Raw genomic sequence first — 27,987 nt, forward strand, 5'->3', positions numbered from 1 at the left:
TTGCTGATTGGTCAGATTTATAAGTGTTTAAAGATGGAGGTTGCCGGCCTAACTCTGGCCGGGGGTGCAACGTTCTCATGCACATATCTTTTAATAAGACGTATATTATTGTCAGGTTTCAGTCATAAAATTTCTATCGACATCCTGTGTGACCTGAGTTTAAAGTAAGAATCTTTGAAACAAGCTGTAGTATGAACAGGCATAGAAATACTGGGGGCGAAATCAAATCCGAATTTGGTACCAGGATAAATCGGCATCTGTTCAAATCGGCATCTATTTGAATTAAAGTCAATTCGGCATCAGCAAATATTTGACAAAGAGTACACATTATAGAAATAAGTGTCATTTTTTTTTTTTATAATTTATACAAATTTTGCGATTTGATTTCTCCGTACTTTAATGATTATGTACCCTCAGTCAGGGGTACTACTTGTACAAGTGTATTTTATTTACTTGAAGAAGTAAAAATAAATATACACATATAAGTAAATTTGTACGCTACTTATACAAGTGAATTTTATTTACTTGTATAGGTAAAAAAAAAATTGGCTGAGTTATGTCCCTTAGACATTCAGATTTTTTTACTTGTAGAAGTAAAAAAGTCATCCTATCTTCTTTTATTGAAATCTTTGGATTTCTTTGCTCTAATAGAATTTTAAATTATCTGCTCTTTGCAGAAGTCTTTACTAATCATTTCAGTGCAATTTCATGGACAATGAAAATCCCATTTGTCTGTTATCTTCAGAACACTGCTCATTTACAAGCCCCCAAGGAGCAATTTTTGAAGGCCTTGCGCAAATACTTAAGATCTTTGCGCAATCAGTTTCTTTGTTGAACTAATGAGATGAAACATTGAACTTTAATTAAAAAATTTGAGCAAACCTGGGAAAAATCATTAAAGGCATGATTTTACATCTCAAAACTTGAGGATTTTTGTTGGATTGTAAGAAAAATTTACTTATACAAGTAAATTTTTGAGAAAATGAAGGGGAGATTATTTAAACATTATTTATTTACTTATATATGTATATATTTTTTTACTTCTTCAAGTAAATAAAATACACTTGTACAAGTAGTACCCCTGACTGACCCTTGTGTTGATTCAATGCTAAACATATGGAAATTTTATAGAAAATCCACAGCATTTATCCTTGTAATCTCATATTTGGCAATTTCATAGCTGCGGAACCGTAGCTCTTAGGTCCTTATGTTATTTTTTACTATTTGTGGATGGTCCGCAAATAGTCAAAAAATAACATAAGGACCTAAGAGCTACGGTCCCGCTGCTAGCAATTTCATGATCGATGATATAAGATTATTGCATGCAGTGCTAGCATTGATTTCCTTAAAACGAGTTTATTAATGTAGTTATTGGTTAAAACAAATTAAAATATGGACCAAATCAAGTACACCTTTTAGGGTGCGCTCGACTCTAGTGACTCCACACGAGGTATTTTGGAATTAACAGGTTGCTTAGAATTTTTTGAAATAAATAAACACTAGCACATCATAGAAAAGCAAGTGAGTAATCTATGTTTCAAATTTTATAACAAAAATCTCTGTATTAAAGGCTGTGGGTTTTCTATAAAAATCTTGGTTTATTTGCCACAAAGTATCCACAAAGTATTCTTTTTCTATTAAATGCAATGAAACAATAAATAATAATGCTTTGCATCAAGTTTCCCCTTGGTATATGTACAAAATGGCCTACCTCTATTATTCATTACATCTGTAGTTTTGATACAATTGAAGTTTGAAAAATTTGTACAAATATAACTACAGAAGGGGGTCATAAACCTTAACTTTAGTTTGCCTCAACCAAAATGCTATGAAACTTATACACAATGCTTATGACCACAAAATACAGATCAAATTTGACTTTTGGTGATGTCACTTTCACCATTCTAGAGTTATGCCCCTTTACAATTGGAAAAATTGTTGAAATTTGCGTTTCCATTCTTTCACTTTAGTTTGTCTCTACCAAATGTTATGAAACTTATACACAATGCATATTTCCACAAAACACATATCAAGGTTGAATTTTGGTGGCGTTACTTAAACCATTCTAGAGTTATGCCACTATACAAATGAAAAATCACTGAAATAGTCGTTTCCGTTCTCAAAAATTTAGTTTCCCTAATTAAATGTTATGAAACGTACACACAATGCTTATTATCACAAAATACAGATCAAGTTTGAATTTGGGGTTGTCACTTTTATTGTTCTAAAGTAATGCCCTTTTCAATGTTTCAAATGGAAAATTGCAGAATTTTTCATTTCTTTTCTTCAACTTTAGTTTGCCTCAATTAATGTTATGAAATTCTACACAATGCTTATTACCACAAAATACAGATAAAATTTAAACTTGGTAATATATCACTTTCACCATTCTTGAGTTACGCCCCTTTACAAATAGAAAAACTGCTCAATTCTCGAACTTTCAGAAATTATTGCAATGTTTTTATTATTGCAAAAAATGCAACAGGTTTTTATCATCGAAATAAGTCACATTTTGAATTTTTGTATATGAATCATTGTGAATTAAACAGGAATTTTCTCAATATCGCAATAATTAAAATTGCATAAAATCAGTCTAAAATGACAAAATCGCAATTAATAAATGCACGCAATAATTTCTGAATTTACAAAAACTGATAGTTTTTTCATTACAGAATTGTGTCCAGTCTGCAAGCCATTGCTTCATTTACAATTGGTAATATTATAGCCACAGCATGCCAAGGGAACATAATGACAGATAGGTATTTATAACAAAATGACAGATAGGTATTTATAACATAATGACAGATAGGTATTTATAACATAATGATTTATTATGCCCTATACCATAACATAATGACAGATAGGTATTTATAACAAAATGATTTATTATACCCTATACCATAGATATAGGAAGATGTGGTATGCCAAGGAAACATAATGACAGATAGGTATTTATAACAAAATGATTTATTATGCCCTATACCATAGATATAGGAAGATGTGGTATGCCAAGGAAACATAATGACAGATAGGTATTTATAACAAAATGATTTATTATGCCCTATACCATAGATATAGGAAGATGTGGTATGCCAAGGAAACATAATGACAGATAGGTATTTATAACAAAATGATTTATTATACCCTATACCATAGATATAGGAAGATGTGGTATGCCAAGGAAACATAATGACAGATAGGTATTTATAACAAAATGATTTATTATGCCCTATACCATAGATATAGGAAGATGTGGTATGCCAAGGAAACATAATGACAGATAGGTATTTATAACAAAATGATTTATTATACCCTATACCATAGATATAGGAAGATGTGGTATGCCAAGGAAACATAATGACAGATAGGTATTTATAACGAAATGATTTATTATGCCCTATACCATAGATATAGGAAGATGTGGTATACCAAGGAAACATAATGACAGATAGGTATTTATAACAAAATGATTTATTATGCCTTATACCATAGATATAGGAAGATGTGGTATACCAAGGAAACATAATGACAGATAGGTATTTATAACGAAATGATTTATTATGCCCTATACCATAGATATAGGAAGATGTGGTGTGAGTGCCAATGAGACAACTCTCTATCCAAGTAACAATTTATAAAAGTAAACCATTATTATTATATGTCAAGGTACGGCCTTCAACGCAGAGCCCTGGCTCACACTGAACAGCAAGCTATAAAGGGCCCCAAAAATTACTTATTCTCTAGTGTAAAATCATTGAAACAGGTAAACCAAAATCTAATCTATATAAAAACGAGAACATGTATGACGACAACTACTGTACATCAGATTCATGACTTAGGACAGGTACAAACATTTGCAGCGGGATTAAACGTTTTAAGGGTACCAACCTTCTCCCTTTTCTGAAACAATAGTATAACATCACAACATAGAAACATACTTATGGTACTCCCCCTACAAAAAAATCAAAGAAAAGCAGTATTTTGATAAAATGATGTGATGAGAACTTTTTCAGTCTAGTAATGCTGGATGTTATGTTTTTTGCCTGTACATGTACATATGAATTTGAGATAAACAGAGATGTGGGATATGCTAATAAGACGGCCACCAGACAACACAAATAAACAAAAGATATCTTTGTAACATGTAGGATATGTGCTCAAAATCATCAACAGTAAACAGGATCAAATCTATGTAGTAGGGTAACTAAGCTTTGTACCTTTTACAATTTCCAATAATGGTTGGTTGAAAAGTCAATAGAAGAAAATAAGGAGTACTGTGGATTCATTTGTTTTTTAAGGTACCAATTTTCATGGATTAAGGAAAACTTTCATATTCATGGATATTTATTTTTCGTAGTTTTGCCGAAGTTTGCATCCAAGCCTATAGGAAATTTGTTATATGTTGAACATTTAATTTTATGGCTCACATGTACTTATTAAATCCACTAAAATTGGTATCCAACAAATAATAATGAATCAATCCACATTATATGTAAACTAGATACCAGCCAAATGACACAAAGAAAGACCCACAGAAGACATACAGACAGGTCAACAGTTACAATGCTGTCAGCTGAACATACTTTTAATCTGATGTTATTTCAGAAATTGATTAACTGATTTATGTATTTTATCTTCAGATGTTCATCATTATTGGTACTGTAAATATTTTGTTTGTTTTAGACACTGGTTGACCAACAGTTATGCTGTCTTTGCCCTGCCATACTTTGTATATGATGTTGTAGCCATGTACGAGGTTCATTACCACCAATATAAAGAAATTCAAAAGAAGCCTTTGTTGTTTGGAATTCAGCATTTCTTAAGAAGAAACAAAGCCATGATGATACATCACATAGTCCTACCAATTATCTTTTATCCAGCTATAATTGTATGATTAATCGTAATTATTACTTTAGTATCTTATTCATGTGTGTATTTCAGGATAATTTAAATAAATGTTCCGTCAATTGTACCAACTGTTTTGCAATATACCTGCATGTTTCAACAATTAATGACTTGAAAAAATACTTGCATGACTTGAGGAAAATGAAAATCTAAACCTTATACAAATTTAATGCTGAGGAGCTGATGAAACCAAAAAGGACCTTTACTATAGCCAAATGCGGAAAATTCTGGTTAAGGAATTACAACTTTCATTTTGAATTACCTGTTTTATTTATGATTTACAATAATTGTTGGTCAGTCATTGAATAATTGACTGTTTAACATTGAAAATAAAAGATACGAAAATATTTAAAGTTAAAAAACATGAAATTCACCTTCTGCATTCTCTCTGGTATGATCAATATATTTGGACCTTACCCTAAATTCAGGAAAACAAATTGTTTAAGTTATGATCATTAAAAGTTTGATGATTGTCATAATTGACTGTTGGTATTTTAAGTGCACATAGCAATTATCATTATTGAAACACATGACTTAAAGTTTACTACATACATGACATAAGAAACAAAATCAAGAAGAGCTTTGGTTTGGACATGAATTATTTCTGAATTTTTATACAATATCACATAATAGTACACCTTAAATATGTAATTATCAATTTCAGCTTTTGAGAAAAGGGTATGGAGATTTTTTTGTTGGTGTATTTTATCAGATAGAGTTAGCCATTCCATTTATAGTATTCAGAGGAGCACTTGCAGAGGTAAAGTTTTCATTTTTGGGTGAAGATTGCATGAAATACCATGAAAACCTTTTTTGTACTAACTTCAGATCTAATTTTTCCAGGGTTGGTCACTATTTTTTGGTAGTTCCAACAAAATTTAGCAGTGAAGTGATCATTTTTAACATCTTACCAATCAATGTCATGCAATTTTATTTATGAATTGTTATACTTAGATATTTAAGTTCCTATATGATATGTATAAATTTGAATTTTTACATTGTCAAGAAAACAGTTTAACTTTATTATATAAAAACTACATAAGTAATGCATGATGCATGAATGTGTTCAACTACAAATGTAGAATCATGAATGAAGAAAGATAACTCCAATTAAAATTTTTAACTTGCCTAGGAAATTCACAACTAGATATTTAATTAAAAATTCACAAAAATTGCAAATTGAAAGCAAGCTTTACCCTTCAATATAAGCACTTTGAATAGACAATCTATAGTGAGTGGGCCCTGGATTTCTATCATAGATTTTTGTTTAAGGTTTAGATATGATGATTTGTATCTATTGGCTTGTACAATAGCAATTTAATTTGAATAAATTAAATATCTTGTCTCTGTAAATAAGTTGTTAATTAATTAGAGTAAAAAGAATAAAGAATTTGACAAGTTAAAGAGACAAAAGGTGTTTACAAGAAATAAAAACGATTTTATAGAAAAGTTTAATTTGAAGGAGGGGTTTTTTTTCTGATTTTGTTAGTGGGAATGAAACATGTTAGAAATAATATTGCATTGTTCACTGCTCCATATTGTCTTTAGCTTTATGAGTAAAACTATCATAGGGACCATTTTGAAATAAATCTGTACTAGGTGAACCCAGGTAAACTCTGTCCTTGAAAATATTTTCAAAAGGGGTTATTGTTTTACTAGAATTCAAACAGGAAGAGGTGAGTCAGTTCTGTTTGTTTTTTGTTAAGCCTGCGACTTTTGTTGCAGAAAGCTCGAAATAGGGATAGTTATATGGCGGCGGCAGCATTAGCTAAATTCTTAAAAGCATTGTATTTTAGAAGGTGGAAGATTTAGATGCCTTCATACTTTGTATAGGTGCGTTATGGTATGAAGTTTCCGTCTATCACATGTCCATAGTCCTTGACCTCATTTTAATGGTTCTGTGACTACTTGAAAAAAAAAGTTAAGCACTTTTGTATTGTTAATTTCTCTCTTATTATGAGGAAGGTCCTCATGCCCCTCAGACACTTTTCTTTTGACCTCTATCTCATTTCATGGATCAGTGAACAAGGTTAAGTTTTGGTGGTCAAGTCCATATCTCAGATACTATAAGCAATAGGTCTAGTATATTCGGTGTATAGAAGGACTGTAAGGTGTACATGTCCAAATGGCAGGTGTCATCTGTCATTGACCTCATTTTCAAGGTTCAGTGGCAGGGGTCGAATTAAAGCTTTTTTGTGTACTGTATGTAAAAGGTCTACTATATTTGATGTATGGAATGATTGTAAGGTGTACTAGTCTAGTGGGCAGGAGTCATCTGACCTTGACCTCATTTTCATGGTTTAGTGGTCAAAGTTAAGTTTTTGAGTTTGGTCTTTTTTTTCTGATGCTTTATGCAAGAGATCAACTATATTTGGTGGATGGAAATATTTTTTATGTACACGTCAGTCTCACACCTTTTATTTGACCTTGACCTCATTTTCAAGGTTCATTGCTCAGTGTTTTTGTGGTTTGTCTGTTTTTTCTTAAACTAAAAGCAATAGGTCAATAAAAGGTCACCTATATTTGTTATACATGTATGGAATGATTGTAAGCTGTATATGTCTGCCTTGCATGGTTCTTTGACTTTGACCTAATTTTCATGGTTCATTGGTCATTATTTAGTTTTCTTGGTTAAGTCTGTTTCTTAGAAATTATAAGCAATAGGTCAACTATATTTATTGCATTGAATGATTGTAAGGTGTACATTTATTTCTTGTTCAGTTTATATGATCTTGACCTCATTTTTTTGGGGATCATGTTAAGTTTATGTGATAGTTGTTGTAAAGCTTTATATTTAGGACTATCAACATCACTATCAATGATTAGTAAGGCGAGACATTTTAGCGTCTGCATTCTTTTTTAAAACCAAAAAAATAAACATGGGGATGATGTACACATGACTACCTGAAATAAAAAACAAGTGAAGAAAATAAAGTTTCCCGTTCTTCATACAGTATAAATATAATAGGCTGTAGTATGATTGTTTACAAGACAATTCTTACCAGAAACTGAATAACATTCACAAAGAGAAAATAAGCAAAATAATTCAAAATATATATTTTTTTCATTTTTCGTTTTTTTACTGATGGATGGACTTGGCTGCAATTTACATTTACAGATAGAAATTTTAATTAAATTGGTTATATTTATTTCCAGCTGAACATGAAAGATACAACATTGTATGTGATATCAGGATTATTAATGATAGTTACATTCGCCGTTACCAGAGTAACAGTGTTTCCATATCTCTACTGGAAGTATAGTATACATGCCAATATATCATTCTGGGAGGTCCCTTGGAACATACCTATAAAGTGTAATGTAGGCTGTCTTATAATTCTAGTATTACAAGTGTATTGGTTAGCTATTATGGTTAAAGGAGCTGTCCGAGTATTTTACAAGATGTATATCACAAGAATATCAAAAAAGTCTTCGACAGAATAAATCTTGGGCTATTGTTTGTTATGAATTATTTATAGATTATCAGTAATCATCTCAACAAGATTGGTTTTCTTGCTTGAGCTGGTACAGAGAAAGCGAGAAATTCAAGTGGAGTTGAGATGAACAATGATAATCTGTTTTATCGCTATTTTACCGATGACGACATTGTCAATTTCATTAGCAACGCCAAGTGCCTCCTTAGTTTCTAGCGACAATTTTCCATCTAAAGCGAGTAGCATGATATGAAAATTATTACAAAAAAAGATCAAAGCTTAAGGAAAAATGCACAAAATAGCGATAATTTTATTTATTAATTTGTCGGCATTATCCTTTAAAGTCTATATAAAGGACAATTGAGAGGAAATAACATTGTGAAAACTGATCATTCTACATTCCAATGTATGATAAAACATGATGCCCATTTGTGATTCAAAATTTACCTTTTTACTTGTTTTCTTATTGAGAATTTAATGTCCAATAATTACACAGTGTACTAACAATATGGCCAGTATTTTCAAATAGTACTATGCGATTTGAAATAGCGCAGTTTAAAAAAAAATATACCACCATATCGATTAAAATCCATTGATTTGCTTCAACAAGTTTCCTTTTGTTTTCATGTCTTTATGCTTAAATTATTTGTATGAAATATTTGTTGTGTTCATTTATAAATGTGTATATGTCTTGTTATTTTTAAGAAGACGTTTCTAAGTTACAAAACTTGTGTCGGATCCATTTGTCGTTTTGAACCATACAATATGTTCAAATTAAACCATATTTGTTATACATTTTTTTACAAAATCTACTCAGATGAATGTAAGTTTGGTTGAGGTGTCTTCTTTCATTCTGGATTTAGAAGTAGCAGATAACAATTGGTTTAGATTTTTAAAAATGTGCAAATTTTGAGAGCAGTATGTAATTACAGTGACTTGACTGTTAGTGTTGCTCTCCACCAATTGCATGTGAATTAAAACATTTCATATTCAGTAAAATATGTGTAAAATTGCAATATATGTTTGTAGGAAGTTTCCATGGGGGAGATAATAACTTTTCTTTCAAAAAGTCTTTATTCAAAAGAATAATATTTTAGGTTATCTCCCCTGAAAACTTATCAATAGCATATTGTTATTTCACACATATTTTACTGAATATATGATGTTTTATTTAAAATGATATCTGATTCTTATAAATATAGAATACTTTTAGAAAGAAAAACTATATGAAAGCTTAGTTCGGACAATTTTATAGCAATTCAAAATAAACAGTTCCTCTTCAGCATGGAAATGACTATAATATAACTATACAAACTGATAAACTCATTTTGTCACAACATCATTAAAGTGGAGTTAAAGTCTTATAGGATTGTAAGTATGTTTTATTTTATCACCTTGCACTTTCACATTTTGACTGAACAATTTGTTTAATATTCTGACCAGTTGAACAATTTGGTTTAATAAAACAAATTGCAATTTGGTCAAAATTTTGAATGAGTTGCAATTGGTGGAGAGCAACACTAACAGTCAAGTCACTGTAATGTGTAAGACTAATCATGTTAAGGGGGTTCGCGGGTCTAAATCATTTATATAGGATTTCTCTATCTTTTTCTATAAATGAACTTTATCTTATAGTTAATAGAAAAATAAAATAAAAAAGTGGGGTCACCGTTCATTTGCGCTCACAATCTGCCTTCGAAAGAAGCATACATTTTGGTAAAGGTGGTTTTTTTCTGTTCAAGTAATAGGAGAAATAAAGGTAATATCGACATAAAATAAAGAAATTTATTACAGAAATCGCTAAAATTTTACAATAATTTAGTTTAAGTACAGCTTATATGGAAATTATATTAAAAAAGATAGATCACCGATGATTTGAAAAAGATATTTCAATTTTAGAGCCAAAAAATGGCATTTTTCCACCAAAGGGAGATAATTTGGAACTTTTTCAATGATGTATACATTTTGAAAGTCATCTGGGGCCAACACGAATTGATTGTTTTGAATGATTTTTGTACCATATGATAAAGTAACAACTACAAAAGGAAATAAATAAAATTTGTAATGAAAAACAAATGTTTGATTTTTTCCTGAAATTTTTATACCCTCGAGCCTCCTTAATATAGAAAATTATGTGTTTTATCATATTTACAACTGTATTTTTGTTTGATTATTTTTTTTCAACTTTGCAACAAGAGGGGAGATAACTCAGATAACGTAATTATTATACATGTAATAGAAAGTTGTGAATTTATCCATTGTAATAAGTAACTAACCAGAAAACTTGTCCAGTGACCCCATTTTTTCTTTTTCTTATCTGAAAGCATGTATTACGAGTCATCTTCTCATATTTTTTCTTAACATTTAATGGTAAAGTTTTCTTTTTATCCCACAAAGTTGGATTTTCCATGACTAATCTATACAAAATCTGACAATTTACACAACCTGAAGCATGAAAAAAAGTCTTATGACCCATAAATTTTATTATATTTTGGCAAAAAGCATGTTCTGTAAATATTTAATACTTTAACATCTGAATTTGTCCAATGAATTAATGGTTAAATGATCTGATACAGACCTGTGATTGTGCTGTCTAGTCACAACTGGAGATTTGTCAAATGTTCAGCTGAAGTGATCTAAAATGTTGTCCTCATAACGAGATTTTATTGACATTTTTATCTATTTTTGTTTTGTGTTCATTTTTATAGAAATTTAAAAGAATTCCAATATTTGAAAGATAAAGAATTTCCATTTACAGTTTTGAATTTGCCTCTTAAATGTAAAACTCTTGCATCTGTTATAGTAAAAATAACAATTATTCCATATCTATGAACTCTTTTTCAAAAAATAAAAGCTTATATTTTTTTCCGACACCTTTTCATGAAAAATGCAAAATCAAACAAAATTTAGTGAACAATAAAATTCAACTGTAACTTAACTTCCACTACCTTATCATCAATTTAAAATTTGGTTTAGATTTTTCAGAGGAAAGTATAATAATTCAAAAATAGAATTAAAAGTTCAGCGTAACACAGCATACAAATGATTTATTTTTTTCAGAAAAAAATGAAAATTATGATTCTAAAAATTTCTACACAAAGTTCACTTGCAATAAATTTCAACAAAGTTTAACTGTTATTTGTAGACTTTAATACTATGAATCCACCAATAATGTGATAGTGTTCATATATTTAGATAATTGATAGTTATTGTTATTTTGATAAATTTTAATTTATTTTTATTGTATTTTGTTGCTCAAATCTCTAATTGTGCAATTGTTCATTTTTCCTGTTGTTTTGCATATTCAAATTTTTATATTTTTTATAATGATTTTAATAAAATTTCATGATAATATCTAGTTTCTTATTTTTCAAGAAGAAAAATTGTTGCAATGTTTTTCTACTGTTTAATTATCTTACAGGAATTTTTTTAGCTTGACACCTTCTGTAAAAATATTGCACACATTTTGCTTAAGTATGGTGGAGTACAAAACAATGATAAAATTAAAGAAAGGAGATGATGACAGATATAAGAAGATGTGATTTGAGTGCCAATGAGACAACTCTCCATCCAAGGCACAATTTATAAAAATATACCAAAAATCAAATAAATATCTTGAAGCATGAAGAATCAAGAATGTGTCCCCAGTACACGGATGCCCCATTCGCACTATCATTTTCTATATTCAGTGGACCGTGAAAATGGGGGGAAATCTCTAAATTTGGCATTTAAATTAGAAAGATCATATCATAGGGAACATGTGTACTAACTTTCAACTTGATTGGACTTCAAACTTCATCAAAAACTACCTTGACCAAAAACTTTGACCTGAAGCGGGACAGTTGGATGAAAGGATGGACTGACGAACGGACGAACAGAGGGAACCACAAATCCGAAAACATAATGACCATAAATGGGGCATAAAAAAGTTTGGAAAACTGATTTGCTGGACTGACAGATAGAGACAGATGTAGTGCAAACATAAATCCCCTTTGACTTCATTAGTAGTGAACTAATAACATTTTTATTATCAGAGGCTTTCATCAGTCCAGTAATTTTCACACTTGTTCCAATATCATGTCATAAACACACCAATTTAAAAAAAAATCCTTTCAATGGTGAGATTTGGTACTTCAATTTTTTATTAAACACATCAATACTCTAAATATAGTTGCTTATAGTTTCTGATAAACAGACTTAACCAAGAAAACTAAACATTGACCAATGAACCATGAAAATGAGGTCAAGGTTAGATGATCCATGCCAGGTAAACTTTAACATGTACAGCTTTGTAACATAAGGCATCTATATACAAATAATGAAGCATCCAGGTTTCCCCCTTCTAAAAAATAAAGCTTTTAAGAAGTTGGTTAAAGCCACTGTAAGATCACTACTATTATCCCTATGTCAAGCTTTCTGCAACAAAAGTCTTCACAAAAATTGAACATAAACCAATAAATCATAAAAATGAGAGCATGCACAGACATAAAGTTGACCTATTGCCATAGTAATTCTAAAACTTAACTATTGCTATAGAATTGCAGAATCACATATAAACCATGAAAACTGAATACTGAGCAATGAACAATGAAAATAAGGATAAGGTCTTTTTATTTGTGAGGCAGCCAATGTTTTTCATCTTGCAAATGAACACTTTTAAAGAGCACAATGACAATGACTGAATACATTTCAATGATTTATTCATCACTCCTAAATATATAAGGTTTTGTTTGGTCTCTTTCAATCTTTCGTAGGAAGTATCTCTCTCTTGCAGATTCAATCATGTCCTTTGTTGTTCTCCTAGCATATCTAGCTTTTATTTCCTCTATTGTCAATTCTTTATCAATTTTTGTTTCTTTCTTCACTTCCTCTTTCTCCTCATTCTTATCCTTTTTTGCTGCACTAGGACCATCATCATCACTTGAACTTGACCCGGATGATGACCTTGTTCTTTGTTTTCTTTTATCTTTCCTATTTTGAGTAGTTTTGTCAGATCTATTTTTATCATTTTCTGATGAGTCTTTTTGTTTTTTAGAAATTGAATCCTTTCCTGAAGAATTGTCTTTCTCTTTTGAGCTAAGTTTTGTTTTCTTGTCATCTTCACTTTCATCTGAGGAATTCACACTTGCTTTTTTCTGTTGTCTTGGTGATGACCTTTTTCTGTTTTCTGGTGACCTTGACCTTGATGAAGACCTTGATGATGATGAAGATGATGACTTTCTCTGTCTGTATTGCTTCCTGGAATCATACATAAATAAATAAATTTATATTAGATTTTTTTATCAGTTTTTTATACAATAAATAGCCTGAACTTTGTTGACATGTCTATAAATTGGTGAAGGGAAACTTAATAAAAAAAAATCAGCAACCACTAGATATTCTGTATCATTGCAAGTCATTCAGAGGTTTATGAGATTGAGTTCCAGCAAGATGAACACATAAACAGATGGTCAAACTAAAAGATAAACAATTTGACTGATTATTTCCTATAAGTAGTGTATATCAGTTTTCTATTCTAATTTTCTCCAAATAATCAATTTAATCCATGCAAACAAATAGATTGTCAGTTATGCTTTTTTTTATTCCCAACAAACTATAATATTGACATAAATGTTTTTTGTGACATCTAAGTAAAACATAAATCTACTGTATGCCAACTTATTGCCCTATCTTGTTCACTTCATGGCTATAAATTGTGTGATTTTCTAATTTACTTGGTGAAGTTCAATAAGGAAATATCTGAGTTTTACATACGGTATTGGAGACAATTTTTTTGTGTATTATTTTTCTATTTGCAAAAATCGTGAAAATAAATTGCATTAGTTGGTGTATAGTAATTCCTTCTGTTGAGTTTTAATTCAAGATAAAAAAGAAAAGAAATTGATTGAAAGGTGATGTGGGTTATATTTCAAGACAGCAAACCAACAACCCAGACAAGATATTTAGATGTCAAACTAAGATATTTAACAAGGTATGGAACGAATTAAAGATGTGTGTGCAGTATGTCAAGTACCTTTCTTTGTTTTCTCTCTGTGTTATCTGTTCTTTCTTTATTCTGAAATAAAAAGAAAATAATAAAAAAGTTAGCAAGTGAAAAATACCAATACCAAGAGGCGGAAACAAGTTTGAAATGTAAAAATGTCTTAACATTATTATAATTTAGAAATTGTCAGTGCTTCATATCTGTCAACTTCTAAAAATATTCATCTGTCATTTAACATGTTAAGCACAAGATTACCTGATGCATTTCATAAGTGTACTATATATTTAATAAAATATGTCTCTCATTGAGTATATCAGTTTTCTCTGATGACTTAATAGCATACCAAGGTATCATGTTGTGAAATGAATTTTTGCAATATTGTTCATCAATTTATTATTTGACTACAATATATTGCATTGAATGCTTTACCCCTATTTTTTACTTTTTTACCCATTATATCTGTGAAGTTTTATTCACATATTGTTGTCAATATAATGGAATTTTATGTGATTTTCATACAAGTTAGAGGTTTAGCTAGCTATAGAACCAAGTTTAATCCCATATTTTCTCAAAATAATATGCCTTTACCAAGTCAGAAATATGACCTATTTTACCCATTCCTTGATGTATTTGAGCTTTTCACTCTGCAATTGGCGTATTAAATGAATTTTAGATTTAAATTTTCCTCAGAGTTTTTTGTTTGTTTGTTATGTTACTTTATATAATATGCATAACTTTTTTCTTAAACTTATTAACAATCGATTTCAAATTGAAATTAACAATTGAAATGTATACTGTGTAATTTGGTCTCTTGTAGAGTGCTGTGTCTTTCTTTAGCAATCACACCACATCTTCTTCTTAAATTTGGATATCATTGAATTGATATTTATGAAATTAATGTTAACAAATGTTTTGAAACAGATTTTACACAGCAAAGTTGCATAAAATATTGACAAAAACCCTAAGTTGGTAAATATTAACTCCAATAAACACATCATTGGTGGAGAGTTGTCTCATTGGCAATAATACCACAATGTCTTATGTTATATTATGATAAAATAGCCTACTAAGTTTTAAGATGATCTGTTTTCGACATCATGCTAAACTACCTGATAAAATTGTTTTTTTTAAATATGAGACAGATGAACCAAATCTTTCTACAAATTCTTAACATACATTGGTAAACTATTAGCTGGACTTTCGCTGCCGTCAGGTTTTTCAGAAGTTTTTTCTTCATCTGTTTTAACAGATACCTCTGGCTTTTCATTTTCTGTTTTGATATTTTCCCCAGTTTTCTCATTCAGCAGGTATCTATAGAAACCAGTCATATCGTTTTGCTTCTTGACATCTAACATGGCTACAATCACATACAAATTTTATAAATTTAATGATATTTTACACAATATCTTATCACCTGATCAGAAACCCACATTTAATAATTAAACTTACCTTCCTACCCTTCCACATACATTTTAATGGAATAGCTCTTATGTGAATGCTATATTTACAACCTATTGTCAATCTTAGAAGTTTTTTTAGTCAGTATTAAAACAAGAATGTGTTCATAGTACACCAATGCCCCACTCGCAGTATAATTTTCCATGTTCAGTGGACCATGAAAAAGGGGTCAAATCTTTAATTTGGAATTAAAATAAGAAAGATCTTATTATAGGGAGTATGTGTACTAAGTTTCAAGTTGATGCGACTTCAACTTCATCAAAAACTACCTTGAACAAAACTTAAATCTGAACTTCCCACTATCATTTTCTATGTTCAGTGGACCGTGAAATTGGGGTCAAAACTTTAATTTGGTATTTAAATTGGAAAGATGATATTTTGGGGAACATGTGTACTAATTTTCAAGTTGATTGGACGTCAACTTCATCAAAAACTACCTTGACCAAAAACTTTAACCTGAAACGGGACAAACGGAAGGATGAACGGAGGCACAGACCAGAAAACATAATGCACCTCTACTATTGTAGTTGGGGCATAAAAAGAATATTTTGATAAAACAGTTCAATGTGATTTAAATGGACACTAGTACATGTATGTTAATATACAACTTCCTAATATATTTTTACAGTGTCTCTTTAATCAATTTGTTTGGCTGGGTATTGATTATTTTAAATATTGCATATGTTTAATTTTTTATTGTTCAATTGTTAATCAAAACATCACACTTTAAGGATGCTCGTTACTCTATTCTAAAATAACAAGCTTTTTAAAAGACTGTTATAAAGTGATTGAATCATTATTTAAACTCAATACCTTCAAGTTGAGCCTGTTGCCTTTCTTTTTCCTCAGCTTCCTGCATTTCTTGCATCTTTTGACGATATGCACCTGTCACAAACACTTCCTTTTCTGCAAATTCATCCCCTTCTGTCTCTCTTTCCTTCTGTACCTTTCTTTCTTGTTGTCTTTCAAACTCCCTTTTTCTTACTTCTGATGCTTTCAATAGTCCACCTATGTATTTAGACTTTTTATAAAAGAAAATAACTAAAAGATTATTTGAAAATTATCATTTGTCATGAATAGATACAAATTATAAAAGTGGCAATACTATTAATGAACAGATTTTGTAAGAATTATCAGATTGATTATAGATGAATTGATTGTTGGTTGCTTAACACAGGTGGCAAATTTTTCATGCAAGTTCACTACAAAATTGATTTTAGATGAATTAGAACTGACCTATGGTTGATACAATGTTTTTTTTTTATCTCAATAGTCTTATGGCTTACAGTCAAACCAGATCGATGGATATAAAATATATATAGGTTTATAAATTCAATGAATGTGAAGACCCATCCTTGTTGTGATTGGTGAGTAAATGTATTTTGGATTTTTTTCTGCATAATGGCAAATGTATGTGTTTTAAAACAATGATAACTGAAATAAATAATTTCCTCTCTTGTTTTCTTTTGTTTATATGATATCTCCATGCCTTATATATCATGTACTGTATTACGACGCTAGATTAAAACTGACGAAGAAAGGTAACACACAGCCACCGAAAGCTTTATTATTGTGAAGCCAAGGTAGTCGTGTGGTCTAGCGCACCGGATATCGATACAGTGCAGGCGATTTGGTGTCACGTAATATCAGTAGCATGGGTTCGAATCCCAGCGAGGGAAGAACAAAAATTATGTAAGCAAATTTACAGATCTAACATTGTTGGGTTGATGTTTAGACGAGTTATATATATATATATATATTTGTGTTAGGCCTTTGTCAATTACTTAATCATAATAACTGTTTCTGTTGACAATTTTGTTACAACTTTTGAGTATTAATTCAAAAAGCAACCAACAATCAATCAATCAAAAATGAAAAATGTAAAATACAAATAAAATCTCTTTCAGAGTTTTGGAAGTTGAAACAAAACATTTCATTCTTGAAAGGAGTCTGTTCGATAAGGTCCTAAAATGGCCCCTTTTTTTAGCGTAAATTTCAAATTCAGATTTATTTACCAATATCACGATAAATTGTAGCTAATACATTGACTAGATAGGATATAAGCCATTTTATTGAACATTTCACGTTTCTGCGTTTCATTATGACGTCACAAGTTGTACTCATATTGATTTTTCACACAAAAATCAATGAAAATGGGTAAATTTCCATAGATTATTGGACAGGAAACATAGAGCGCATACGTCGACAACAAAGATCTTTTAAAATAATGTTTGTGAAGACATTTCACATGTCTTATTTGAATATTAAGCTTGTCGACGCCTGCGCTCTATGTTTCCTGGTCCTTTTTTTGGTTGAAATCCAGCTGTTTTTGTCAAATTTCACAAAAATCCCTTATCTTGACCTTTTTGGGATATAAAAATCAACGTGTTAGAATTGAAACTTGGACAAAAACAGTTCTGTTTAACTTTCTCACATGTCTTTAAGGCAACTTAAAGCATTTATTGTCTTGTAACTATAAACTTTATAATTGGGGCCAAATATGGCCCTTACCGAACTTACTCCTTTAGAAATTAGTGTGAGGTTTGTATTTAAGCCAAAAATGCGACTTCGTGAGTATTTCAATAATGAGAACAAGTATTCTGATATTTGATACATATATATATACATGATATATGAAGCTTTTTCCTTAAATCAAAATAACAAAACTCACATTTTTGTTAATTTGTCAAAAAAGCATCAATAAATGCAACTTTGAATACATGGTTTTACACTAGTCACTTTTGGGGCCATTTATAGCTTGCTGTTCAGTGTGAGCCAAAACTCCCTGTTTAAGACCATTCTTTGACCTAAAGTGGTTTTCTTTTACAAATTGTGACTTGGATGGAGAGTTGTCTTATTGGCACTCATACCATATCTTCTTATATCTATGTAATAAGACCATTTCTGAATTTACAGTGATTAATATATAACTACTATCACATACATTTTAGATGTTGACATTGAACAGTGTGTGCAATACCTTTTTCTCAACATTGGCTTTATCACTACTGACTGCTGCCACCTGCTGAGCCTTTTTCTCCTGCATAGAATCATATATACTATCATATTCATATACTGTTGGATCAGCTTCTAGAGCTCTGTCTATTTCTAGTTGAGTCTGAAAAATGACATGCATACAGATGAGTAAGCTCCCTTTGTAAACAATACATTTGTTTTTAAATGGTTGTTTTTTTAATGTTAATAACAATTATTAATTACATTATTCATGCAATGAAATATTCTAAATATATGGAAATGAATTAAACATTTGATGAAGTTGTTTGTTATGGTTGGCATGTTTTTTAAAAGACATTTTGACAAAACTTTGTTAATGCTTGGTTGGTCCTTTTATATGGGGACGGAGTCCCCAATAACAGTAGAAAATTCAATAAAAAAAAAATACGGGAAAATTTCCCGAATTTTTGATTGTACTATAATGAACTCAAAATCGTTCAAATTTTTTTTGTCGTGTTTTGAAATCCCATACCTGCGCAGAAATGTACAATGTACTTCCTTTTTCCGGTCTCGTTTGTATGAAACTTTGAGTAAAATATATATTTATCAGTCAAGTACAAAATAGGAAGGAACGCACAATACCAATTTCATTTTTAATAATTCCTTGATATGAAAAAACGTTACCTGATGATAGCGTTTCTTTGTTTACATTGCATATGACGTCATAATTTAAATAACGTCACAACTAAATCCCTAACAACAGAACCAAAATCGGAAACGTTACGGTATTTCCGTTTCTTTTTTTTTAAACAAATATTTAAGTTACAAAAAAATAATTCATACAGACTTCGTCCCCATTTACAGGTGATGCCTGCCTCATATTAATCACACACTAGGCAAAAATGGCTGTTTTCAAGTTTTTGGCCAATTTTATTTTTTTTGGATGCTCAGATCTTTCAAGTCATAAAATAAATTTATATAATAAATTTTTATGGTAATAAAATTATTTTGGGATACAACTGGCTTAAAGCAAAACCAAAGTTATATCTTTAATACCTTATTAAGATTTACAAACTGTTATTTGTATGCATCAAATTAGGAAAGACGATAGAAGTAAGTAACAAAGCTTTTTTTCTAACTTCAAATTATCTTGGTTAAAATTTGATTTCCGTAAAATAAAAGTCACTATCAGAGCCAGGCTGAGCATACAGAAGGAAATAATAATACTTTATGAGATAAATACTAACCTGTCTTTTAATTTTAGATTTCTGTGCTGCATTTTTTATTGAAGTGTTAATAGCATCATGTGCACTCTCCTGAAATAATTAAAATTGATATTGGTGTTGCAATGTTTAAATTGTAAAACTACATGTATTTTATTTCAAGTATTGTTTCACCTGGCAGTGCCATGACTGTCATCCTGAATGTTTTTTTCACTACTGAACCAAACTAATGATTTGGAAAATGGTATTAACTGTTTATATGCTAAGCAATCAGCACTTAGGAAAAAGATTAAAGACAGATTGATTGAAAGTGAATTAGGTGCTTGTAAGCTGAAATTTTCCTGCAGACAGTTGCATGTACCTTGTGAACAAGCACATTATAATAAGCCAAATCTGTTTAGTCCAATACAAAATAGGGTTTATAATAATTCATATGTTAATTCATCAAAATATTACCAAGATTACTCTATTTTCTTTAAGGAATGACTGTAATTTGTTTCTGTCTATGTAAAAAATAACATAAACAAGAGGCTGTCACAACGACAGCAAACCGGATTTATTAATATTTATTTGTGTCCTGGCAATATCACAAGAACCATTACTGATGAATGGTGAAAGTGAAAATTGTCAATATCAAATTTGACCTCCATTTTGTCATCAGTATCAACATATTAAAATTTGAAAAGCTTAGATTGAATGGTTCATGAGTAAATGCAACAACGTGAATGGAAACACCATTTTACAATCTTTCAGGAACCATAACGCCTGAACGGTAAAAGTCAAAATCGTCATTATTGAACTTGACCTCTATTTTGTCATCAGTAACAACATATAAAAATTTCAAAAGCTTTGGTTGAATGGTTCATGAGAAAATGCACGGACACGACTGGAAACACCATTTTTCAATCTTTCAAGAACCATAACTCCTGAACGGTAAAAGTCAAAATCGTCATTATTTAACTTGACCTCTATTTTGTCATCAGTAACAACATATCAAAATTTGGGAAGCTTTGGTAGAACAGTTCATGTGTAAATGCACGGACACAACTGGAAACTCCATTTTTCAATCTTTCAAGAACCATAACTCCTGAACGGTAAAAGTCAAAATCGTCATTTTTGAACTTGACCTACATTTTGTCATCAGTAACAACATATTAAAATTTGGGAAGCTTTGGTAGAACAATTCATGCGTAAATGCACGGACACGACTGGAAACTTCATTTTTCAATCTTTCAAGAACCATAACTCCTGCACGGACAACATTTGATTGCCGCCCGCCCGACCGCCCGCCATACATCCCCAAATCAATAACCGACATTTTTGTCACAAAAATCCGGTTAAAAATGTGGTGCACACTAAATAACCCATGCAGCGGGATATTTAAAGTGTGCACCACATTTTTAATGTTATTTCGAATAGACAGAAAAAATATTACAGTCATTTCTTATATTTAAATTCTAAATTCAATTTTAAACCGGAGTAAACCATAAAAAAACATGATGACGTCAAGGTCACATGACAAAATTATGTCTATCAGCTGATAAACATAACAATGTCAGCCAATCAGAAGACGTGTTACATCCAAAATTAAATTATAAATAAATAACATGAATAAAGAAAAGATTTACACTCATTTAATTTGATTTCTGATAAATTGCATGCTGCAAGATGAAGTTATCTTGAACTTTGAATCAACCTTATAGGAATTACATGTATTGGAAATATTTGCAAATATATTCCTCATAGATATTGTTCATAAAAATAAAATAATAGTTATTTTTTTGTTGGTTCTATCATGTGCATAACTTCATAATAAATATACCCTGTAGTAAAGTTATAATGAATTGTCATGTCCAACATGGGAACAGAGAGGATAAGTAAGTAGTATTATATTGTCTTTACTTGTGTTAATACATTCACTGTGAAGTCATTCATGATTCATGAACTACTGCTTTTTAATGACATAAATGAAAAAGTTAAAATTTCATTTAAAATTAGGCCAAGTTAAGCTTTTATAGCAGTATGTCTTATTTAATAAAACAAATATGCACTGACATCAAATTATTACTCACATCATCACTGTCATCACCGAATACACTTTTAACCTTGACCTTGGTTTGTCCTTTCTTTGGCAACAATAGGCCATACCTACAAAATAGTGAACAGCTCATAAAGTATATTTAACTAAACTGAGCATTGGACAAGGGTAGGTGAATACATTTACAAAACTGATGAGCATTGGACAAGGGTAGGTGAATACATTTACAGAATTGATGAGCATTGGACAATGGTAGGTGAATACATTTACAAAACTGATGAGCATTGGACAAGGGTAGGTGAATACATTTACAGAACTGATGAACATGTACAAAATATGTTTTGTGGTGAAAGTCAAATGTGTGCCAATGTTTGAACTTTGAAGTGTCACTCCTCATGTATTCTAACAGGAAATGGATCATTTATGATAATGTGCAGGTATTGTAAATTTTGTACCTCTTGGTTTTGACAAACATTTGATTAATGAAATGAGGTGATCACTGTAGTTTTCTTGAAAAACAAAGGACGTAATCGAAAATTTATATTAATTTAGATCACTTTAACTGTAGTAATCCCCAGAAAAAAGACACAGGAAGAAATATGCAACAGCATTATACATTTATAAAATTTCCACATGAAAATGAAAATAAAATCTTGTCTTAACATCAAATTTACCAGAAAATTAAATTCTTTGGGTTAAGTTTTGTAGCCATATACAAAGTACATGTATGGTGCTTCCATGAACCCTAAGACCAAAATAAACTCCCTAATCAGTTCTTTTAACATTTTGTCATATTTTAGATGTCTAAAAATTGCAACTGGTATTTTTTACCCCCCAAAATATATATCTGTAATGTGTGGTCCAAGTCTCAAAAGATGTCTAAATATTGCAACTGGTATTTTTTACCCCCCAAAATATATATCTGTAATGTGTGGTCCAAGTCTCAAAAGAAAAAATGAAAGATGATAAAAATTGGTCTAATAAACTTCATACAATAATAGCATACAAAACATGCCTACCAACAAGCCAGAGATGTTTCAAATTCATAATATTACCTTTTTGCACTCTATATAGCCACTTTTAAATAATTAAAACAAAACAGCCCAATAATCATGATAATTCAAAATCTTTTTTCAACTCCTTTATTTTCTTCAAGTTATGAAAACTTACATGTGCTTACAGATGCATGAAAATGGACAGAAAAATTACAATGTTTTTAAAGGCAATATTAATTATGGACATCACTAAGTCTGTGAAAGAGCTTCTCTTCTTTTTCTTTGATCATATTGATATATATAGTAGTTAAACTCAATAATGAGTACTTAATACTTAGGCGTTACGTAGGCGCTAGTAATGTCTATTTACATACATGTACAGTATACAAGATCAAAGATAAAACATGGTGCATGCTGTACACATTGCATCATCTAAGTAACCAGTGTCTTGAAAGCTCATGTTCCTTCAAGCTTCCTTGTTATTATGTATTTATGCAACCTAACTTTATATAAAAATCTTTACTCTTTAAAATGTGGTCTTGACATTAAAGTTGAGTGTAAGGCACGTGTACATGTACATGTAAGGGCACCTAGCAGAATCTGTTATTATGTTGGAGGAAGCAGAATTTATCGGAGGGATCAACTGGGCTGATCCACAGGAACAGAAAAACAGAAAAAATATCAACAGAAAAGTCAGATTCATCTTCAAGTCCGGAGCAACTTTAACCAAACCACTGTGCTTAAACGGCTGTGGGTAACTTAAGTTACCCACAGCCCAAGATGGCCAACTCTAAACTCGTTGATATTTAATTCATACAAAATGTACCTTTTGCGATGTTTTTCATGCAGAATGTAAATATTTATAGGATTATTGAATAAAGAAATGACTAACAATTACCATAAATTTGTTAATATAGAGTTCACTAAAGCGCAAGGTCAACTTTAAATCAAAGCCTTAAAGGCTGTAAAAGCAATTGCTGCCATGTTAATGTTTGGGGACTTTTATTTTTCATCCACATATATACAAGAATTAAACCTGACATGAGTGTTGTCTAGTTAAAAGTAAGAAGGTTTTAACTTTATATAAATAAAAGACTTTAGCAGAAAGTCATTTTTAATATGTTTTATATTTCACAAGGAGACAACACCTTTACCAGGCTAAAGTTGGGGTCAAATATACATGTGCTGAAACATATAACTCAAAAAGAAATCATCATGGATTATCCCCTGGTAGTGTTTGTAACTTCATTGGCAATAATTTCCTTTATTGATTTAATTTTAACAATTTTCATTATTAATTTATATTTAACCATTAACACAAATGATTAAGTTAAAACATTTCAACTTTCCAGATGCAAATGTTAAAAAACGGGAAAGAAATAAAATATCTTACAAGACATAAACATGTAAAGAATAAATGTATATTTCAGCTTAATAAAAATATTTTCATAATGTTACTTTGTCATCATTTTTAAAACTTGATATGTGTCCTTCTGATGCGGTACGAGCACAGGCACTTGTTTCTATCCATAGGAAGGTCGATTATCCATATAAATAGTTTTATATGGATAGTCGACCTTCCTATGGATAGAAACAAGTGCATGTGGGTACGAGATAACTACAATTCTCATGCAATCCCGAAAAGGGGGGTCATCACAGACAAACATGACATTAAATCGTTATCACTTAACTAGTATATATATTGTATAGGGGCCAGCTGAAGGACGCCTCCGGGTGCGGGAATTTTTCGCTGCATTGAAGACCTGTTGGTGACCTTAATTCTGCTGTTGTATGTTTTTCTATGGTCGGGTTGTTGTCTCTTTGACAAATTCCCCATTTCCATTCTCAATTTTATTATACGAACAAGAACAAACAGCTCTACGTTGCTTTGATATTTATCAATTTTCAGGAAACATTGCGAGAAATGATCTTCAATATTTCGAAAACATGTGAAATAAAATTGCTAACACGGTGGACCCTCGAGTGTCAACAAACGTAGTAGACTTGTTCACTGAAAAGACGAGGATAATGGTTTCATCTGACATTTGTTATGCAAACCCAGTTTTGATCATGATATTTAAAAAGACGTACTTTTTTTCAATCTATGTATCAATAAACTAGAAAATTCCAAATTGTAAATATCTCTTCATCTGGACCGACTTGGCATCTACTACGTTTGGAAGGGTCCATTTCATTAGTAAGGTGATCGATAAATATTACGGAGTTTTGACAGAAAAGGAAAACGAACTTATTGTTATGTGTTTTCAACAAGGTTTTCGTTCCGCTAAATTATTTGCGCAAATAAAGTTTGTCTATTTTTAGATTACAGGTAATAATTTGACACTACGCATTAACCTGTGTAGTGATTTTGATTTTACGATAAATGTATGAATGAACGATAATTTTATGAATGAACAAGAGCACCTGACCTCTTAAAGAAACACAAATTAAACATAAAAAACCGTATTTATTAGGAAATAATTCAGTTAAATTTTCAATACTAAATCAACAACTGAAATGAATCCATATTTTGTTGAAACATCGTACGAACGGCGGAAAACGGAATCGCATTTATAAAAATGTACTTTTTTTCACTCGGACTTCTATGTTATTTGATAGTCAAACGGTTGACCCTTTAAATACAAAAATACATCTACAAGAACATATTCTGAAACTTCTTAAATCCACTAACTTTTTTTTAAAGTTTCAAGCTATGTATTGCATTAGAAAACATATACATAGGTGTTAAAGAATGACTGACCAGGAGCCTGTTTAACAAAATACTATGGCTTGATCTGGGCGGAGTCTCTGATCTGGGTCACAAAGATGGCCATACGCGACGGCATAAAAGCAATTGCTTTAAAAATGCATAAGATGTCCGTAACTTTTTGATCGAAACTAACAGACTGTCCGTAACTTTATTTTTAGATGTGGGTAACTTTTGATTTAAAATTTTAAGAATTATAATTTCAACAATTAGAAGACAATTAACATCATTATTTGAATCCTTCGCGGCCATTTATACTACTCATTCACCACCAAATGTGATTTTATTAACGCATCATACTAACACCACAGAAGTTTTATGTGGGGTTTGTCGTACTCCATCCTGGTTATGGTTTGAACTTTTATTTACTGATGTGCGTCTTATCGATGTTTTTCGCTTGTCAGACCAAGGCTTTTCCATACTCTTTAATGTTTTGAGTTTAATCATAATGTATGTTTGCGGTTTACCTTCACCTCTGTTTCTTTCTATGTGTATTTTGATGAATACTCTTTGACGCGGCTCAGTATTTATACATCTCACCAGTTAGTTATAGTGTTATGATTTTTTGAATATGTTTCCTAGTATGTTTTTTTTCTCTCTTTGTATGTTATCAGGGGTTGTTAGACTATTAAATTACCCTGTTGTCCTACGTAGTTATTTATATTTTTATATACTATGTCGAATTGTTACACTATGTTGACTGCTCTTTTCCTTTTATTGTCACTGACTTTTACCTATTAATTGTGTCTTTTAGTTTTATTCAGTTTAATGAGATTTAATGCAACTTGCATACAAATGAAATATGCAGCTAGCTGTGAAGCTAGGTTTATTCATTTATACAAAATGTCCTTTTTTTAAGTTTTCCCATTTACTGTAAATCTTGGCCAGGGTGCTGCAATATCATTGTGCGCAACGTCCCAGTGTGTCCAGATTGACACCCCTTTTATTTTACTGTCAATGCTGATGGGATTTGTTTTTGTGGGGATGAGAGAAAAGTGTTTTTGGCTATTTCAAAAAGACGAAAAAAGTGTGTGCACTTAAGTCTGGTATAGTCTATCCACTGCATGCCTGGGCAATTTGGGTTCCCCTCCAAAATCCCGGATTCTACCCTTGTCGTTGCTGGCAGAAAATCAGTAAGTGTATACATGCTACATGTATGTGTAAAAAATACTTGTGTAGTCTACTTGTTCAAAAATGAAAACGAACAATGATGTTTCAACAGTTTATCTGCTATGATCGGAAACAACCCTCCATCTAGGCGATTCGGGTACCCCGACGATATACAAAATGAGACCCGAGTTTTGCGGATTTATCGTGATTTTTTTCATATTTTTCCCAATTTTGTCTTCCATCGATACAATGAATTATATCATACTAGACATCTACTTCGTTTTGTGAATATGTATTCGATGCAATCTATATCATCAGTTTAAACATTACATCCGCGAATGTCGATTCTTTGAAAGTTACGGACATCTCTGTTGGTATGATGAAAAAAGTTACGGACAAGTTGTTTTGAAGTTACGGACAGCCTAAGTGTTTTTTAAAATCGTGATGCGATCGTTTATTTTGTAGAATTTAATCACCTTTCCAGTTTAGGGGTTTCCCTAAACGATTAATACAACTTTTAAATTTAGTTGTTTAATTGATGCATTCGTGGTATTGTTATTCTATAGAAGAAAAGTATCTAACCGACGCAAGGCGGCTCCATCTTGGGCTGTGGGTAACTTATCCACAGCCGTTTAAGCACAGTGCAAACAAGACCCCCATAGAGTACCCATTCTAGTTTAAACTGTACGGTCTAGGTACCAGAGATGTGTGGGCGAGGACGAAAATCACCCCTGTGATGTTCTTATATTTTTAGCAACTCGAGTGAGGATCGACCTTGGGACCTTCAGCACTGTGGTCATCGGTCTTAACCACGAGCTCACATCATAAAAAAGGAAAAAGGGGGACATTTGCTGAATTATTACCTATTTCATATCATAATAATCATTGTTTTGCTTTAAACAAAGGGAGGTGTATGTTAATTGTTACACTGTATAATAAAATTGCCGATAATTGTGACATGAAGCTCAGACTAACGTTTTTCCTTTCTTTCCAATTTCTTGATCTGCCATTCCCACGATTTGTTTACGTTTTCCTCGGATAAAAGCATCTATTGATAAAGTCAGATATGTTCCGAAGAAAGGGGGCGTATCCCGACTAAAAGAGAGATTATACAATGTC

At 31.1% G+C, this 27,987-nt stretch overlaps 2 protein-coding genes across 2 annotated transcripts; one reads left to right on the forward strand and one right to left on the reverse strand.

The window, feature by feature from the left end:
• The first annotated feature begins 7 nt into the window (after nt 1-7).
• LOC139528350 (TLC domain-containing protein 3A-like) lies at nt 8-9,286 on the forward strand. Its single transcript, XM_071324296.1, has 5 exons — nt 8-164; nt 2,673-2,759; nt 4,684-4,888; nt 5,570-5,665; nt 8,062-9,286. Exons 1-5 carry the CDS (start codon nt 34-36, stop codon nt 8,347-8,349), a joined length of 807 nt encoding a protein of 268 aa, XP_071180397.1. The 5' UTR covers nt 8-33; the 3' UTR covers nt 8,350-9,286.
• Nucleotides 9,287-13,022: 3,736 nt separating this feature from the next.
• Nucleotides 13,023-27,955, reverse strand: LOC139528353 (nuclear speckle splicing regulatory protein 1-like). The gene is made up of 8 exons (XM_071324298.1): nt 27,844-27,955; nt 22,031-22,106; nt 19,983-20,051; nt 18,761-18,898; nt 16,594-16,801; nt 15,499-15,679; nt 14,353-14,394; nt 13,023-13,577 (listed from the first exon to the last, which is right to left on the reverse strand). Exons 1-8 carry the CDS (start codon nt 27,876-27,878, stop codon nt 13,037-13,039), a joined length of 1,290 nt encoding a protein of 429 aa, XP_071180399.1. The 5' UTR covers nt 27,879-27,955; the 3' UTR covers nt 13,023-13,036.
• Nucleotides 27,956-27,987: the final 32 nt, after the last annotated feature.

Source organism: Mytilus edulis, chromosome 6, assembly GCF_963676685.1.
Source record: "Mytilus edulis chromosome 6, xbMytEdul2.2, whole genome shotgun sequence".
NCBI classification, from domain to species: Eukaryota; Metazoa; Mollusca; class Bivalvia; order Mytilida; family Mytilidae; genus Mytilus; species Mytilus edulis.

Bases quoted from the DNA above. Each gene is read 5' to 3' on its own strand.
- LOC139528353 (XM_071324298.1), bottom strand. From the start codon at position 27,878: ATGGCAGATCAAGAAATTGGAAAGAAAGGAAAAAC. The intron at 20,052-22,030 runs GTGAGTAATAAT...TAATTATTTCAG, and splicing joins TCGGTGATGACAGTGATGAT to GAGAGTGCACATGATGCTAT. The intron at 16,802-18,760 runs GTATTGCACACA...TTTTATAAAAAG, and splicing joins AAGCCAATGTTGAGAAAAAG to TCTAAATACATAGGTGGACT.
- LOC139528350 (XM_071324296.1), top strand. From the start codon at position 34: ATGGAGGTTGCCGGCCTAACTCTGGCCGGGGGTGCAACGTTCTCATGC. The intron at 4,889-5,569 runs GTATGATTAATC...TATCAATTTCAG, and splicing joins TCTTTTATCCAGCTATAATT to CTTTTGAGAAAAGGGTATGG. The intron at 5,666-8,061 runs GTAAAGTTTTCA...ATTTATTTCCAG, and splicing joins TCAGAGGAGCACTTGCAGAG to CTGAACATGAAAGATACAAC.